The sequence below is a fragment of the Coffea arabica genome, chromosome 5e, assembly GCF_036785885.1.
Source record: "Coffea arabica cultivar ET-39 chromosome 5e, Coffea Arabica ET-39 HiFi, whole genome shotgun sequence".
NCBI lineage: Eukaryota > Viridiplantae > Streptophyta > Magnoliopsida > Gentianales > Rubiaceae > Coffea > Coffea arabica.
In genome coordinates this window covers 38,901,035-38,919,959 of record NC_092318.1, presented here as the reverse complement: position 1 = coordinate 38,919,959, position 18,925 = coordinate 38,901,035, and the positions used below count along the sequence as shown (strand labels likewise).

Here is an 18,925-nt window from a genome sequence, read left to right as displayed (position 1 = left end):
ACATGCATACTATTCCTTTAAATGCCAGTCATTAATTGATTAATTAATGTATTCCCAAGTCTCCTTGTGTTCTTCTAGATTTGTGGAAAATTCAACTTGTGGGTCAATGAATATCCTCAAAATCATGCTTAAGAGCTACTTATGCCTAGAAGCATTGATTAACTTAAGGTAAATGTTTTGGGATTAATCTTTTCTATATTAATAATGTAAATGCTAAGTAGTGTGTGTCATCATATCTGTAAATCTTGACATCTAAAATCAAATTAAAATTAATTATTATGCATCCTGACGAACATCCCATACACGTGGGGAAATTGAAAAAAAATTAAACTTTTACTTCCAAATTATAGGAACAAACTAAAATATGTCGTTTACTGGGATTATTTTATTAAATTTGCAATCTAATATTCTCAACCTTCACCTTTATAAGTAATCAAGTGGTTTATTTGTGAAGAGCGGATGAATTGTAAGTAAGAGGTCTTAAATTCAAAATCTTTCATTTATAAAAAAAAATAATAAAAAAGTGATTTATTTGTAGTACATTATATTAAGTAGCTTAAATGAAGAAAGTAAAAGGAGAAAATAAGAGCAAAATCCAAGGGTGTGTTTGGATCCCTTGTTTTTGGGGCTGTTTTTGAAAAACTGTTTTTCACATTCCAAATGCTACAGTAAATGTGTATTTCCAAAACAACTTCAAAAATACCGTATCCAAACATTATATCAAAAACAACTACATATGTATATTTCGATTTGTATATTTCAATTATGTATATTTTAATTATGTATATTATATATACATTATATTAATAGAAATTGAAATATACAAATTGAAAATTATATATATTATATATTATATAAATATTTATATACATTAATATTATACATAATATTGTATATTATACATAATATAATATAATATACATAATATGTAATGTTGTATACATAAATGTGCAAATATTTATACATAATATATTATGTACATTATATTATAATATATACATTATTAATGTATAATATTATTATGTACATTATTGTGTATAATAATGTATAATAATGTTATGTATAATATATAATATACATAATATGTAATGATGTAATAATGTATATTATGTATATTATATTATATATATATATACAATATTATGTATATTATACAAATTGAAAATTATATATTATATATTATATGAATATTTATATAATGAAATATACAATAAATATTACAAATTGAAATATTATATAAACACCATATTTATAATATTATAATATTTATAATTAATATTAATGTATATTATATTTATTAAATACTTATATATTTATTTATACGTATTATAAATACTTTATATTATTTAAAAAATATTTATATATATTTATAATATATTTATATGAATATTATATATTATATAAATTATATATAATATAATATATATAATATATTATATGTATTAAACATTTATATAAATGTACATTTATACATAATATATATATATATTAATGTATATTTATAATATACATAACATATATATTAATGCATATTTATAATATACATAATATTGTATATTATACATAATATAATACATTTATACATTTATATTAATATATATAATATTAATTTTATATTTATACATAATATTAATACATTTGTACATTTATATTAATTATAATAATACATTTATACTTAATATTAATATATATTAATAAAATTATAAGTTATACATTTATATAATATTCATTTGTAATTTATACATTTATAATAATATAGACTTATATGTTTATAAATATATTTATATTATGTATTAAACATAATATAATACATTTATATATTTTTATATAAATACATAAATATATTTATTTATAAATGTATTATAAATGCACAAATGTATATTTATATAAAAATATAAAAATATAAATTATAATTTATAATTTATACATTTATATAATATTCATTTATAATTTATACATTTATAATAATATACACTTAAACATTTATAAATATATTTATATTATGTATTATATATAATATAATAAATTTATAATACATTTTTATATTTTTTTATAAATGTATAAATATATTTATTTATAAATATTTATAAATGTATTATAAATGCATAAATGTATATTTATATAAAAATATAAAAGTTATAAATTATAAATTGTAATTTATACATTTATATAATATTCATTTATAATTTATACATTTATAATAATATACATTTATACATTTATAATACATTTATATTTTTTTTAGCTAATATATAACTATATTTATTTATAAATGTAGTATAAATGCATAAATGTATATAAAAATATAAATTATAAATTATAAAAATACCCAAAAATATGTTGTAAAAATAACTCTAAAACTAATCCAAAAAACATTTATAGTAAAAGTTTTTCATATAGTTTTTGAAAAACAACTCCAAAAACAACTAATTCAAACGGACTTGTATTTCAAAAACGAAATGCTACAGTGCTGTTTTTGAAAAACAACCCCAAAAACAGCTAATCCAAACGGAGCCCAAGTTACAGAATAATCTTCTGGATGAAAATTTGGTCATTCAAAATTAACACAAATTTCACTCGTGCTTTGTAATTTATACCCACCATATAAATGTAACTTATATAAATGCTATACAAGCCTTGAATGTTATTCCCTTTTTTTGTTTGCAAAAAGAAGCAAAAGAAAACTACTTGTTCTATTATTTTTTTTTCTCTAATTTTTGTTGTCAATTTGGTAACCTTTTTTGCAATTTTCAGTAAATTTCTTAGAAAAATACAAATATATTAGTTTTTTGTTTGCTTCTTAGGGATAAAAAGCGTTTTTTTTTTTCTTTTTAAAAAATTTCTTGCCTTTTTTTTTCCAGATAAGTGCATACCAAACAAAATAAAGAAGTCTATAAATAGCCTAAACATCCAAATATTTCCCTCAGAGCCCCAAAATCAAAGTCAGAGATCAAAAGAAATGAGTTTTCTTGCAGGAAGATTAGCGAGCACAGAGGGTGCCTATTTCTTGCAAGAATCCAAACAAGCTGTGACCAAAATCATAGAGAAAACCAAGCCAAAACTTCCTTCAAATTCCATCCAAAATGAACCATCATCATCAGCTGATGTTCTTCCTGAGGTTTTGAAGCATTCTTTGCCTCCGAAGATCTTTCAATCTTCATCAACACCAAATTCATCATCTTTTTCATCACCTTCCAAATGGGTTCTTCAAACTGACCCCAAAAGACCCACTTCTGCATCTTCTGATGCTATTAATCCTCTCAGGGCCTATGTTTCTCTTCCCCAAGTCACTTTTGGTCCCAAACGGTATAATGTCTGTCAAAATTTTCAATAGTTCTTGTGGTTTTACCGATAATTTGAAACCTTTGTTGGCTCTGTATGTGTTGTTTCTATTTGAATCAATCTAGAAGCTTTTTTAATTAGTGTTTCAATTTGCAGATAACTGGGGGACGAAAAAAGAGAAAAATTTATTGGTCAAGATATTGTGTTTACTGGGCATATTGAGTATTTTCATGACTGAATTGGAGTATTAGTCATGGTTATTGATGGTTATGATGATATAATGTTGCTAATCAGTTTGGAAGTTGAGTAGCTTGGTTTGGTTCACATTTAGTGATCAAGTAGCAGGAAGGGAAAAACCTGTTTGATTGAGGTTTCTGTTCTGTTCTTTTGATGTATCTGATGAGTTTGACGTATTAAGGTTTCTGTTCTGTGATTAGTCTGATGAGTTTGAGGTACTGAGGTTTTGGTCTGTGAGGCCCTGTCCCGTTATTTTAGGGATGCATTTTGAAGTCAAATAGAATAGTTGGCTCAGTTGAATTCAGCGATCTCTGCTATGTTACTTACTGAAAAATCTTCTAATTGTAGCACGCTTATCTTGTATTTACTGCCACCATAGTGTTTCTTTGTTTTCATGTCTGGATAGTATTTATTAGTTTTACCAAGTGTACTGCAGGCCTTTCAAAGGGAAATATGTGTGGTGAATTTAAGCCACTTATTACTTTTCTGCTTATATGAGTGTCTTCGAGTCAATTTTCCAACTTTGCTTGTACTTTTTTGGTGAACATGTGGTGAATATAACTTATACCATGTACAGAGAAACCGAAAAAATTCATGAAGATAGTTCACATGTTTCTGTTTTTTCTGTGCATACTACTGCTAATGCTAATAACTTCAAAAGTATACTGCACAACTGCAGCTAAGAATAGCTATTAGTAAGAGCTTTTATTTGGATCAGTGGAAACAGATATTTGAGAAATGAGAACTACTGTTGATGAATACTGACTCGCTTGACCCAACCATGATCAATGAAGTTGAGAACCATCTACTTATCAAAAAGTTAAAATTTTCAATTTATTACTGTACTCAACTTAGCTACTTGTATTTTCGGCACAATTTTTTTGAAAAGACAGCTGTGAGTGAAACTTTGAAGTGCATAGAATGACTTATGTACCTTTTCTATCTTATACTGCTTGTTGTTTATGTTGTTGGGAGCATTAAAAGGTTGATCACTGGATGGCATGCAGGTGGCAGTTACCCACTGCAGAGAACGCAGTTTTAGCTTCTACTGCGAATGAGTTACGGCGTGACAAGTACACACCTGTTAATCCTGAGAAGTTGAAGGCTGCTGCTGCAGGGCTATCGCAGAGTAAGACTCACGTTTCTTTGGATGCTTTTAATTATTGAACCTGAAATTAGTTCTTAATAGATTGGAAATGATTGTAGCGCATGTTTTTGTGTTGTATATACTAAAATTTGATTATTGCTACTATCAAGATAATTTAGTCAACATTGATTCTCACATCTAGCTTCTTCACATTGGATTTTGCTTATCATTTATTGCAATTAAACTTTGCATCTGACTTGGTGAAAACATTACAAGGAAAACAAACTTTTATGTTGCTGATGTCAAATCATTATGTTACACCTTGTCATTACAGGTAGCAACTATTTTTTACTCTTCAGGTGATTGAGTACTTGATAGTCCTCCCATATTACAAGACATGAAATTCCACTTCTGTTTGAAATTAACCCTGTATAACATTAGGTGAATTAGCAACAAGAGATGGATATTGCAAGACAGATTTGACAAACTAATGTGGGACAAAAAGTATTTCAGAGCAGAGCATCAAGGTGCAAGCGAGATCTAATGCATCTCTTGTGGGCTGTATACTATGTAGGATAATTATTCTGTTGTCAATTAACAATAATTCTTTCAGATAGGACTATTACCTGCATACCTAGCAACAGCCTGACCTTGTTTTTCGGCTTTACTCATTGACATGCATGGTTTGTTTTGCTTATCTCAATCAATATTGCCCCATTTGTCTCTGGCCCTTTTTGAAGTGCAAGTCTTGAGGCATGCAACAATATGTGATAGTTAGATAGAAAGTTAAACCTAACATATGAATGTAGTTTTGGCTTGTAATAGATTCCTTCATTTGTTCAATTTTCGGCGACCAGATTTCCTCTTGGAAGGAGATGTTCAGTTGAGAAAATGAGTTGCTAATGGCATTACATTTTAGTAACTAGAGTGCCGCCTTTATGTGTGTATTTGTTGAATATAACATAATGATATTCTTTTATATGCTTTGTGACTGCTAGAAGTTATGCCTATGAGAATTGCACCTATTTTTCTTGAAACCGAGTAGACTGGTATTTTTGTTCCTCTGATTACAGTTGGAAAAGCATTTATGGCTGCTACTGCTATCGTATTTGGTGGTGCCATCTTGACATTTGAGCTGGCAACCTCTAGGCTTCAGCTGCGCACTGTAAGTACATATTTCTCAAGCCTTTACCTTTGAGAGAAGATAGGTAAATAAGATGCTATTGGTTTGGTCAATTGATCTCTAATGCTTAGCATTTACCATTGACTACAATTTTTTTAGAGTATTTTGACTTCTACATGATTCCTCGTGCCTATGTACTACTATATTTAATTTCTGATGTAATTAAGGTTTGAACTGCAGCTCTTATCTTGAATGCAGGATTGCATTTCAATCATAATTTGGACATGCATGAACATGCTGGTAGGAAGTAGGAGCTGCTTAGGTCATTGTTACATACATGAAAGACCTACTGAAAGGAGTTCCATATTTTACAAGAGCGAATTTATTTTCATGCCTTGCTTCTCTCCACCCCTCCACCCAGCCACCGCCCTTAGTATGACTCTTAGTTTCAGCAAATAAGCAGGTACTTTAAAAGAAATAAATAGGAGATAGAACCATAATTGGACCTAATCAATTATTTGTTAACAAGATTAGCACAATATGAAACAAAGTTGCAAGCTACACTCAAAAGATGTTGACAAATAAATGATCTTTCGGCAGTATCATTTTTTGAAATATATGCACATACATAAGTTCATGACAGGACACAAATGTACTGTGTCTTATATAAGGATATTTGAACCCTCATTTAGCTCCATTTGGTTTCCTAATGTTTGGAATGTGCCTTAACTGGCCTGAGTCTTGCTCCTAAAGCTAAAGTTAATTCATTTATGAAATCTATTCACCTTAAAAGGTTATCGTAAAATTGATCCTCCTAATTCATCAGCTTGACACAAAATTTTCTAGCATCTTACAAATCTAATTCCACCTCATCCGTAACAAGTAGCCTTCAAGATTTCTTTTTGTTGATCATTGTGGTGTATGTATTCTTTCTTACCACAATAACTATGAGCTCCTTGAGTTTGACAGTGATTATGCAGACCTTTATTGAACTTTCTGAAAAAATTACATTGACTTCTGTCAAGCTTTTTTAGTTCCACATTTCTTCATAAAGACTATAGACAGCGTGTTAAAAGTTAAAGGACTGGGTGTTTTATTAAAAGTAAGGTGAAGGTTAGTGTAAGTTTAAAATTCACAAAAAGTCTATTGAGGTTGATGGTACTTGAGGAGTACAGGAAAGCTACTATAAGTTAGCCCTAATGTTTTAAGATATGAAGTAAACTTTGGAAATATTTATTCTTTTGATGAAAGTGGAAACCTTGAAATATTGATAAAGGCATTTCATTAAAGTTTTGTTGCCCCGTTGTTCCTTTAAAACTTAACATTGAACTAAGGGTATTCTGTTAATCAAAATAGCAGAAAAGAAAAAAAGAAAAATCACTGTCCAGTAGTGCTTTAATTAGTTTTAATGTATTTAGTAGTATCATATGCATCTCTGCATTGCTTGAAACTACTGTTCTTTAAGCTGGAGGATTTAACTTGGGAATGAATTGCAATAGAGAGGAAGAATGAAATAGTCGAGCATCACCTTGTTACTTTTATTCTTGGTGTTGTGTGTCTAAGCTTGATGCGTTCACATAAACAATGCACAACGATTAAGTAAACAGCAAGCTATTAGTACACCTAAGGATTGCCCTTAAGTAAGTGCTCTGTTACTGCTTCTTTTTGGTTGTGTAACCTGAGATTCTCATGATGCTATATCTTGGCAGTCACATAGTGACAATTTTAAGCTGGTACAAAACTTTTTAATAAACCATAGTATGGAGTACCAAATAGTTCCTTCAGATAACTTGGTTAATTATCTTTGCAGCTTTTTTCATAACATGTACACGTCTCTATTTACTCAGGCACATGCTTATTTATGTTAGGCATGTGTAACAGTATCAGACCTGTTACTTTCAAAAAACATATATGATATTGATATTGGTCATCTTGTGTTTATTGTGGATAGTTAGTTTTCATCAGACATTCTTAATACTGTAAAGATGAATCATTTTTTATCGTGATCTGAAAAGCTGACAAGTAGAAAGTCTTACTTATTAATTGATTAAAATAGGAAAGTACTGAAGGAATGGTTATCATTAAGGTTCATACACTCCAGCACAATGTAATCTTTATGAGACAGTCCAGTAGCAGTAGTAATGAAGTGGTAAATTTGAACTTATTATATGGTTTCAATTTCTGATCAAGAAATTTTAGAAAGATGCCTACAAGAAAAAGGAAAGAGAGAGAAAATCATCCATAGTTGGAAAATAGGAGGTTAATTATGCCTGCCTTGGCATTTTGGCCCAACAACCATTCTACCCATTGAATTTGAAAACCTACACTCAATTGTTATGACTAAAGGATCTCCAAACCATGTTAAATCATAACTTTTAATGGCCAAGATACCTGCTGTTCAAATTGATATTCCACTGATTACTTCCTAAACTATTATAGATCATCTTAAAAACAAGATACTTCTTTCTAGCCCATCAAGATACAGATGTTTCAGAGGGTGGCGATATCTCTCTACCTCATCTTCTGAAAGTTCTCCCTGATGGTACCACTGCCCATTTGCTGCCTTCTCGTTCCCATCCACTACCATTCTACCTCCTAACTGCCATTCTCCTCCCCAAGTGATCATCTTTGGCTCTCAGACTCACTCATTTTGTTCTTCCCACATGCCAGCTGTTTGAAATTTGACCCTTTCAATGTTGCCTCTCCTCCTTACCATAACCCCATTACTGCTGAACCCCTCCCACAGCTCCAGCTTTGCACACCAGTTGCCCATCGCCCCTCTCCTGCTGTGTCCACCCAAAGCAAAATTGTGTTACAACCTCCCATCTCTGCTTGCTGTTTATTGCTTTTCTTTTCTGTACCTTTCTGTTGATTTTGGTGGTTGGATGCTTGGGTGATGGGGCTATCAACAATGTCATCGGAAGTTAGCAAGGATTTGGGGGTCAAGAAGAAACAAATTAGGGGCTACTGGTCCTGCTCATTTCTTTGGTTTTACTATATGCATCTTTAGCAAGTAAAATGGGGTATTTAGGACAGTTTGCAGCGTGTCATTTCTTAATAAAACATGGTAACTTAGACCATTAGGACGGCAGGTAATTTTTGTTATTTGACCTTAAGTCGGTTCTTTGGTAATTTTTCAAAATTCTGCTGTTGGAAGGGCAGTTTGGAGAAAATAGATGGCAATGGAATGTTGTTGATTATTTGATTGTTATTATGATATCTAAGGAGTTTGACGCCAAGTGTTATCTGTAGTGACAGCATTCCATTACAAAGTTTCCAACCTTCATGAATTTGCTGTTTATGATTTTTAGATTTGGTATGACTTAACACATGCTGTTTAGATCAAATATCCCCTTGAATCAACGACGGAATACCTTTTTAAGGATCAAATAATAACATCCTAGTTGATAGATCAAAATGGAAACTGAAAAAGATGGGTTGTCAAGGGCATAGTATGCTGGATTGGTGGTTATGGATTAACTTCATTTGCCTGGACAAATTTGCCATCTCTTCCTTTAAGATAAATGGGTAGTGTCATATGGCTCTAATTTCCTATCATGGTTTCTGCTCCTGCTTTCAAGTGACAATGCTGTAATCCTTTGACAGAGTGATGACATTCGAACTAAAGGCCAGAATTTTATACAGCCAAAATTCGAAATGGTCAGGGAGCAATTTTCTCCCATAAGAACTTGGGTATGTTGAGTTATGATATGTATCCTCTAAATCTCTTAAATTGCATGTTAGCTGCTGACTTTGTGCAAGCTCTAATTTTCACCTGATTCCAGGCTGAAGATACCTCAAAGAGATGGCATCTGGAAAAGGATGAAGCATTCAAAGAGAATCCTCTACTGAAGGAGCTTTCTAAAACTTTCAGTTCTAAAGCCAAGTGATTCTTTCTACTTTGTCTGTTGTTTAATTATGTGCAGTAGTCCATGCAAGTAGAATTTTGTGATCTGGAATTTGGTTATTGTCATGATCATTTCAGCCTCAATGCCGAGACCCCTGAATCCAATGCTCTTCAATCTAGTCATTATTCTGTTGTAGATTATACGTTGAAGTTTTAGAAAAAAATTTGAGATTGGACTGCTTTGGAAATTAGAAAACAAAGACTTTGGAGGAGGACAACTGTAACATATCTTGTTTGTGTGTTTCAAGCAAATAAAAAATGAAGATCATAATTTGTAAGGACTTCTCAAATTTTCTTGGAGTTATTTCTAACAAGCCCCTCAAAAAAGAAGCCTCTTCCTCAAATTGCCCCCCAGAATGTTTAAATGAACCTATACGCCTCCTGGGCTATTACAAATTTCCAATCAGGTAAAATTGGGTTAGGGAGCCCAACTTCAGGCTGAATTTGTCCTGTTGAAATGCACAAGGTCTCGATTGACAAATTACTTTCCTCACGTATACATTTCACTTGAAAGTTTTGAACAAATTTTTAGATAAATAAAATAAGTCAAGATGAATTTTGGATAATTACACTTATTATAAAAAATTTTGAACTAATAAAATATGGAGTACAATGTGCTTAACGATCAAATTTTTTTTAGTAGGTTTTGCATTTGTAACAAAGATACAAAAGATAGTAGCCAGATATTGATATTTGAAATAAACTTGAATTATTATCATAAAGACGCGCAAAATTAGAATTCGTAGTGATATTGGGAAAAATTAGATGTGGTTTAGAACGTATTTCTTCAAGAGTATAGGTAATTAAAAAATTTGGTAACCTAAAACCTTGTGACAAAATTTTGGTCACTTCATGAAACTATGTGCGTTGCATATCACTGATTCAACCAAAAATTAGGCTTCCTATTCTAATTGTAGTTGATTGAGAAAATTACAATAGCTTAGGTGGCGAATTGGTTCAATAACATATTCAGGGGACAATATGAGAAAGAGGCATTTTTCAAGAGAGTTTATTACAATTAACCCTTTTTCTTATTGTGTCACTTTCCTATTCTCTTGAAATTCTTGAGATTAGAGGAAATAGAGAGATTGGATTACTTATTTACAAAAATCTCCAAATATAGAAAGAATGACTTCTCTTTTCTAGAATAATTAATAAGTCGTTCTTTTTTCTCAAGTTTTTTCAACTATTACATCTGTTACGCTAAACAATTCATGGTCTTGAATAAAGTAATTTTTCGATTCTATAGCTGTATTTCAATTACCATGGCATAATCCCTATAAAAATTGGAATCACACTATTACGTGTTACAAAATTGAGGATGGCAGTTCAACTTAGAAAAGTTTCAAGGGAAAAGTTGATGAAAATTGAATTATTTGAAAGGATGTGCTTTTGAAGAAATCCTATCACATGAACTTGTCCTTTTGTATTACCAAATTGATAAGAGGTAAGGTTGCAAATGAGTTGAGTCGAGTCGAAATTTGATCTAATTGAAACGAATCTTGACTTAATTTTACCAAACTCAAGCTTGAATTCGAACTCGACCTCAAATTTGAATTGAATCGAGCTCGAGTTTGAACTTTAAAAAATAAAAATAATTATTTTATTTTCTAAAAAATGAATAAAATAGTAAATTTTCTTAATAAACAATAAAGTATTAGGGATATATATGTAATTTTACTATTAAAATAAAAAATAATTATATATATATAATCGAGTTGGTTTCGTAAGCGAACGAGTTGAGTATGTTTGAACTCGACTCGAGTTCAGTGTTGCCGAATTTGAGTTGAATTTTAACTCAAATAACTCGAGATCGACTCACGAGTGGCTTGACTCGCATACAACCCTAATAGGGAGGTATTCGTGTTTCTTTTGTTCATCCAATTAAAGATGCACTGCCTATCTCTCCAGAAGTTCATATCTTGAATAATCTGTAAGTATCAGCTCTTATTCCACCGCCTCAAATTAGTGCAAGTTAGCAATTGTAAAAACAAAGACCACAAGCCTAATAGATAAAACGACATTGACTAGTATAAATAGGCTTTATGGTGATAAGTTTAGAGCAAAGTAAGGGTACGTTTGATAAAATTGAAATATGAAAACTGAAATCTGAAATCTGAAATTTGAAGTTTGAATCCATAAGTTATTGAATTGTTAAGTATTAAATCTAATACATTTGAACGCATATCACATTCAGTGATAAGTGAATAACTTATCACTTAATTTTGGGAGCAAGTTTTGCCTAGGAAATTCAGTGCCACTTAATTAATTCAGATGTTCAATTTTTGGTTATCAAACGGTTTGAATATGTTAAGATCTAAATCCATTAAGTTTAAATGCTGAATTGGATTATCAAACAAGAGCTTAGTTTAGTTGGCGTTTGGGTTTTGTAAGTTTTTAGCTATTCTGAATTTGCTTGCTGATCTGTGCTTTATGGACATAATAATTTAGTGTCAACATTTTATCCTAAAGTTATGAGTGTTATTTATGTATTTTATTTTACGCCTATCACTTGAGAAAAATCAATGAGTGCTCAACAAGTGGTATCAAACACAACGGATCTTCTATTCAATATCTTATATCACTTTCTGTTTCACTTTTTATTATATTACTATTTTTCTTTCATATATGTTGTATTTTAATTCTTTTTAATTTTTTTTTTAAATTCAACAACTATTAAAGAGTACAGGGAGCGAGAGTATCAGAGCACTTGTATCGTTTTTTGAAGTGGTAGGCCTAAAGTGAACTACACAAATCTTTCCGAGAGACTTCATCATGAGTCATAGCCATCAAATATGGGGCCAAGTGTTGAAAGAGTTCAATCCAGAAAGCTTTTCTTGCAATTTGGTTGGGGGCCTCGTACATGTATTGCAGGATTGGCAAAAGTTTTGCTATTTTGGAAGCAAATCTGTTGGCTCTGGCAATTATTCTGCAATGCTTCTTCATCGAGCTTTCACCAATGTTTTCAGAACCGGACCGGACCGGACCGGCCGGTTCGACCGGTTAGACCGCGAACCGGACATACCACCGGTCCGGTCTAGTATCAAACCCGGAAGTTAATGAAAAATCACTAGAAACTGATCGAACCGTATGAACCGTTAAAAATCGTACAAACCATAACCGGCGATTTTTAAATTTTCAAACAAAATGTTAAGAATGAAGCTGCGCAAATTCAAACCTGGGTCTCCATGTTCACATAAGACAATCTTACCACTAGACCAACAAGTTCAATTTGTCCTAAGAATTCTACTTGACTAAAAAATAGATTAAAAAAAATAAAACCTTAACATTAAGAAAAGAAACAACAGACGCATTTTTCTTTCAATCCATCACTTACTCAGCTTCAGGCTTCTAGGCCAACGGCTCCTCCAGTTCTCCTCTTGAATTTTGTTTTTCAATTTTTTCTTCTTAACCCTTTCAAACCCAAATATCCACAACAAGATTTTCTCAACCCTTCACCATTATTATCAGACTATCATCTTTAGCAGATTGTAGACAAGTTAGAAATTTCAACTTTCACATGATATTTGAGACTCAAGAGCTTTTCCTGTTTTCCATCATCTTGGTAAGTTTAATTTTTCCCTTTTCAAGGTTTTGGTTTTCTATATTATTATCTTTAGCCCATTTTTTTTGCATTTTCTTCTTTTTTCTCTCAATTTTCATCCGTTTCCCCTAATTTTTGTTTTATTTTTATTTGATTAATTAAGGATGAAATTATGAATCATTAATTATTTTGCAATCATATTTGGAGAAGCTATTTTTTGGATGAAGTATTAAATTAATAAAATTAGACATGGATGAAGTATCAAATTAATAAATTTTGTATCAATGATTGTTATGTTTTTTCTATGCTGTTTATTGTGTTTTTATTGCTTTTTCTATGCTGAAGTAATTAGTTTACCGAACGCTCATTCATCTTGAATTTTATAGGTTTCATTGAAGCAACAAAATTAAAGACATGTTAAAGTTGATTTGTGAAAGTTGTCAAACAAAAAGCTTAAAAAAAAAGTGCCAAATCGGATCACATGTTTGTATGTCTTGGTAAATTCGTAAATGGTAACCTCAGGATCCCATCAATTGACCATTTATTTACACTTGCCGCTAGCGTCGTTAGAACCATTAAATTTATTGGCACAAAATTGACTGTATCTCAATTGATGTTTGTTTCATTTAAAGCTGGTTAGAGTTATTCTTACTCGAAAGTTTCATTTATTCTATATATTAGATTTTTTTTATTGATTGGTAATATAACATGTTAATTAGTGATGTTTAGTAGCAATTAATTTTTTATGTGTTTAGTTGTATCTTTGTTTTTCAAAATTTTTTGGTTTGTTTTTTGAGTTTGAGCAATTAGATTTATATTTTTATAATAAAATTTTAACTTTTTCAGGTTAAGTTGATGAAATTGTGAAGGTGGTGTTGTTGCTTATCATGCCACTGATGGAAGTTTGTTATTCAAATGGTTTGTCTTGAATATGAGTTGGACTCTTTTATGAACTTTTTTAAGGATTGTAAAAGAATTTCAATATTTATTTTATTTATTTTTGTGTTTTTATTTGTGATAATTGGTGAACATTTGGATTTTATCTATTTATGTTTGTAATGAATTTATGAAAACTTGTGAATTATGATATTTTAATTATGTTTATCATTCTAGGTTTTATGTATAACTTTTAGGAAATTTGTTATTATCTCAACTTAAATTTAGTTATGTTGGTGAATGCATTTTAGAAACTTAAGTTATCAATAACCATGTTAAATTGTAGTGTAGAATGAAGACCTATAAAGTACTTAACACTAAAGTTGCAAAAAAAAAAAGAGCAGAAAACCGTTGAACCTGCCGATTGGACCGATCGGACAAGCCCCCTCTTCGGTTTGCTGGCCAGTCCGAGTTTCAAAACATTGGTTTTCACTATATCCATGCTCCCATCTAATTGATATCAGTTAAATTAGAGTATGGTGCTCCATTGATTATGCACACGCTGTAGGATGAATACATAACTGGAAATTCCTGATTTAGATTTAATATTGCTTATTAGTAATTTCGCTATTATTCTGTAGGTTTATAACTTAGTAAATGAAATATTCCTGCAATTTAAATTTAATGAGTTTTGAGAAAATTATTCAAATATTTTGTTGGGTTTGTTGTAGCTCAGAACTGGTTTCAAAGGTCAAAAATCTCGAATGATGCTAGGAAAAACGTAGCCAAAGAAATTTGAATTTTAAATTCAAATTTCAAATTTTAAATAATTTTCTCTCTCCTTGAGTTAATCCTAACCGTCCATCCGAATATATATATATAGATATATAGATATATATGATAAAAAAATATGGCAAAGAACAAATAATGAAAATGGCTTCATAGCATGGAATGTAGATAACCAATAATAATAATAATAAAGCATGGTATTCAAATACTATTGAAAAGTAAGCTAGGTTTAACAGAAATTATTTTCTAGTTTTCAGTCATAATCTCCTAAACCACGTTCTTAATGATCAAATTTACCAACATTATTTGATTAAAATAAAGGGGTAGAAAGAAAATAAACGACCGAATGGTAACAGATCAATGAGAAACTCCTAAAATTATTACCATGGAATTGTCTACATAAAAAATTTTGAAGGTACAACAAATGCAGACCCGAGATAGGACAACAAATAAAGTTCTTTTTTTTTGTTTGAATAAAATTCTTTTGTTTATGTCTATAAAAGAACAATTATTTGGTCAATGAAGTAAAGAAAGCTGAAAGCATAGACCAGGAAACAAAAGGGCAGACAGGAAAAAAATTGCACGTAAAGTCGAACAGAAACAAAATCCAAAAACTGATTTGCCTGTCATGTTTGTTGGACCAATTGTCATCATGAACTAGCCAAAAAATTTAGAAAGCAACATAAAGTAATTGGTAGAAGTTATGTCAACAAGAGCCACCACAATACTCATGACCCATGCGTAATTGTACAAGTCAAAACCGCCTCTATTATAAATTGTCTGTTATCAATATTATTTTCTATTAAATACCTCTATTCTAATTGTCTTTTTAAAGAGAGGTGTATAACAGTATACGAGACATTAATATGAGAACAATTCTACTTTAATTGACATACGATTTATACGACAGAGATAAATTAAAAGATGGCACAGTTACTGATTTTTAAGAGTTTCTATCACATTGCACATATTATATCTGTTTTTGAAGTCATTTTTTTTAGATGAATCTTATCCATAGTCACTTTTTATGTTTTAGAAATTTACAATGTACTTTAAAAATGTTTTCAACAGAATTCTACGTGATAGGCGCCACACATGTTAATATTTTAAAGTTATTCCACAAACTTTAGCCTTTTAAGTTATCTCCTGTAATCTTACAATGGAATTGAAGTTAATATAAAATTTCACATATTCTTTGAATATGGATAAGACAGCCGTAATTGATTATCCCTTACATAATGCTAAAGGCAAATTAATTTCAGCATCTTTTTGTTGTATTTTTTAAGTTCAAATCAATGGCTAATTTTCAAGGTTGGCATAAACTCAATCAGCTGCCGCAAGTTGGTGATGGTCAGACCAGCATGCTTGTTGTAGAGGAAAATAGTGCAGCAGTTGAAGTTAGTGCAGATACTGACACGAGAGTCATGAAGAAGAGGTCAAAATCAATGCAAAACAAAACAAGATCAAGCAATATCGAGAGATGTTACTTGCTTGTGAATATCGAAAAATGGTCCCGTCTATGAGGTTAGTCTGGGGTTTTCTGTTGTCTGATCGCTGAACACAATGTTGCTTGTTTCCCTATCAGTGAGTTTAAGAATTGCTATGAAAAATTCAGTTGATTGAGTTTAACCACAAGTTGGCCTTGAAAAATCTAGTCGATGAAGATTGGATCATAAGATTGGTCCGAGACTTGTCTGATTGATTATGATTGCAAAGACAGAGATCGGTGAAGAATCCTGTCAGTTGAATTGTGATTATCAAAATTACAACGTGAGTTGTCAATAAATTGATATCAAATTGTGCGGTGGAAACAATCTATTTAGGTGCATGGATTATTGCAACGAGAAAAGTATTTGAAGATGAAGAACTAGTATAAAGTGATGTTGGGCGAATTTATAAGGGAGATTATTGTTCGTGATTGTGTTTAAACCTGATCCAGGAGAGAGTTTGATATAAGAGAGACAATATTAACATATTAAATGTAGAACCCAAAAAATTCTACCAAAATTTGTTTGACATACATTTCATAAAATCAATGTATATGGAAAGGCAATTTACACACATACAAATATATGTGGGAGAAGAGGAAAAATATTGATAATATATCAATAATCACACATAATAACAAGGCTATCAAATTTTACTTTTTTCAATTAACAACAATATTAAACTCTCTATTTATGGAGTAGATGATTTAGTAAACAAGCCTTATAATTATAAGAAATTTCTTACATCTAGAAATTTCAACGAAGTACCTACCTCTAGAAAAGTAAGATGCATTTAAATAAGTTAAACGTTGGAAGTTGCTGAATACCCGAGTTTAGATAGGTGACCGTGAGAGAAGATGATACAGTCATTTAAGGATTCTCAAGACTCTTTTTCCTTGAAATTCAACCAAATTTCTTGTGAAAGTAAGGCCATGTTTAGATTTCAATTTTCTAAACAAAATTTTTTTATATTTTTCCCGAACACATTTCTCAATCACCTTTTTATCTCACATACATCAAATCTATACAGTAGATTTTTTTATTATAAAAATTTCTAAAAATAGCAATTCAAATGAACCTAACTTTACAGGTGACCTAGGAAGTAGTTAAAAAAATTGAAGTGGTAGAGTGAATAACTCTTGGGATATAATTTATTCCGGTAGTTTCAAAGAAGTCTCAAAAGTGGAAGGATTACTCCAATACTAGGAAAATAATTTTAAACTTGACAGGATTCTAAAATCAAATCCAGACGCCTTTGTGCTACCATCAGTGTTGAGAATGTCACAGGCAAATTCTCACTTGGAGTTTACGTTAAACACATTATGCTTGCAGCTCCGTAAAATAGGGTGGCAAGGCTCAAATTTCCTGGCTTTATGTAATTATTTTTTATTATTTAATAAACAGATCTTATTTAAAATAAAAACCGTGTTTATCACATACAAAAATCGTAATATTAACAACATTGTGAACAATGTGAGACTAAAGGAAAATTATCTGCAATCAATTTTTGAAAAATCCATTTGAGTGTAACAAATTTTTAGACGAGTCTACATTGCAACTGAAAAATTATTAATTTTAGCTATGAAATGAAATTTTGGGGTAAGAGCATATAAGCCACTGTATTATATTTGAACTCTAATTCTCTAATTATTGCTTGAATTTTGATGACAACTGCTAGACAGTTTGTAAGAATATATGTCTATGTGGCAGTTTCTTGCCTTAACTTTAGAATCGATTATGTTTTCGAACTCTGAAACTTCTGTAAAATATTAAGAAAAAAAGGCCCCTCAAGTAATAAGTTGATGTACTAAAACAAATAGTATGGTATCAACCTGATTAACGTTGAAAACCACCTGCCACCCAATGAACATTTCTTTATTTTTCTTTGACATCACAAACAAATAGTATGGTATCAACCTGATTAACGTTGAAACCACCTGCCACCCAATGGACAATTCTTTATTTTTCTTTGACATCACAACTTTGGTAATTCTGGAACATAAATCAAAGCCCAAATTTTAAATTTTGTTCTTTGGATGTCGTAAAGATAAGGGTAAATTATATACATCTCCCCCTTGTAGTTTCGTCTATTGCCACATGACCCCTTCTAACATTTCAAAATGTCCACTTCATTTCTCCTATAATTTTACGTAAAGTGAAAACTTAACGAAATATAATCTATGTAATGTTGTTAATTGAAATTCCAAAATGCCCTTACTTAAATACTAAATCAATCGACAGCTTAATTGCCTGGTATAAAAGTATCAGAGGATTACGTGAATAAATGGAAAAAATCACTGGAGGACAAAGTGAATATTTATACATACCATAAAAGGGTGATATGGAAATTAAAATTTTATCACACTTGCTTTTAGTGCGTGTTTAGTATAAATGTCATAACCGATTGTGTATTCTATCCATTTGCTACTTTACATAAAACTACAGGGGGTTATGTGGCTATTTTGAAACCTTAGGGAAATCATCTAGCATTATATAAAATCATAGGGGGTTATAAGTAATTTACTCTAACGATAACTTTCTTCAACTTCCAAGTGTAAATATGAATGCAAGCTAGAGCAGCTGAACGCAAAAA

General features: G+C 30.5%; 1 protein-coding gene across 1 annotated transcript; it reads left to right on the top strand.

Annotated features, from left to right (window-relative positions):
- The first annotated feature begins 2,912 nt into the window (after positions 1 to 2,912).
- On the top strand, positions 2,913 to 9,720 carry LOC113743462 (uncharacterized). Its single transcript, XM_027271480.2, has 5 exons — positions 2,913 to 3,306; positions 4,527 to 4,648; positions 5,680 to 5,771; positions 9,336 to 9,422; positions 9,515 to 9,720. The coding sequence occupies exons 1-5, from the start codon at positions 2,960 to 2,962 to the stop codon at positions 9,617 to 9,619; spliced, it is 753 nt and encodes a 250-aa protein (XP_027127281.1). The 5' UTR covers positions 2,913 to 2,959; the 3' UTR covers positions 9,620 to 9,720.
- Positions 9,721 to 18,925: the final 9,205 nt, after the last annotated feature.

Bases quoted from the DNA above. Each gene is read 5' to 3' on its own strand.
- LOC113743462 (XM_027271480.2), top strand. From the start codon at position 2,960: ATGAGTTTTCTTGCAGGAAGATTAGCGAGCACAGAGGGTGCCTATTTC. The intron at 3,307-4,526 runs GTATAATGTCTG...GATGGCATGCAG, and splicing joins GTCACTTTTGGTCCCAAACG to GTGGCAGTTACCCACTGCAG. The intron at 9,423-9,514 runs GTATGTTGAGTT...ACCTGATTCCAG, and splicing joins TTTCTCCCATAAGAACTTGG to GCTGAAGATACCTCAAAGAG.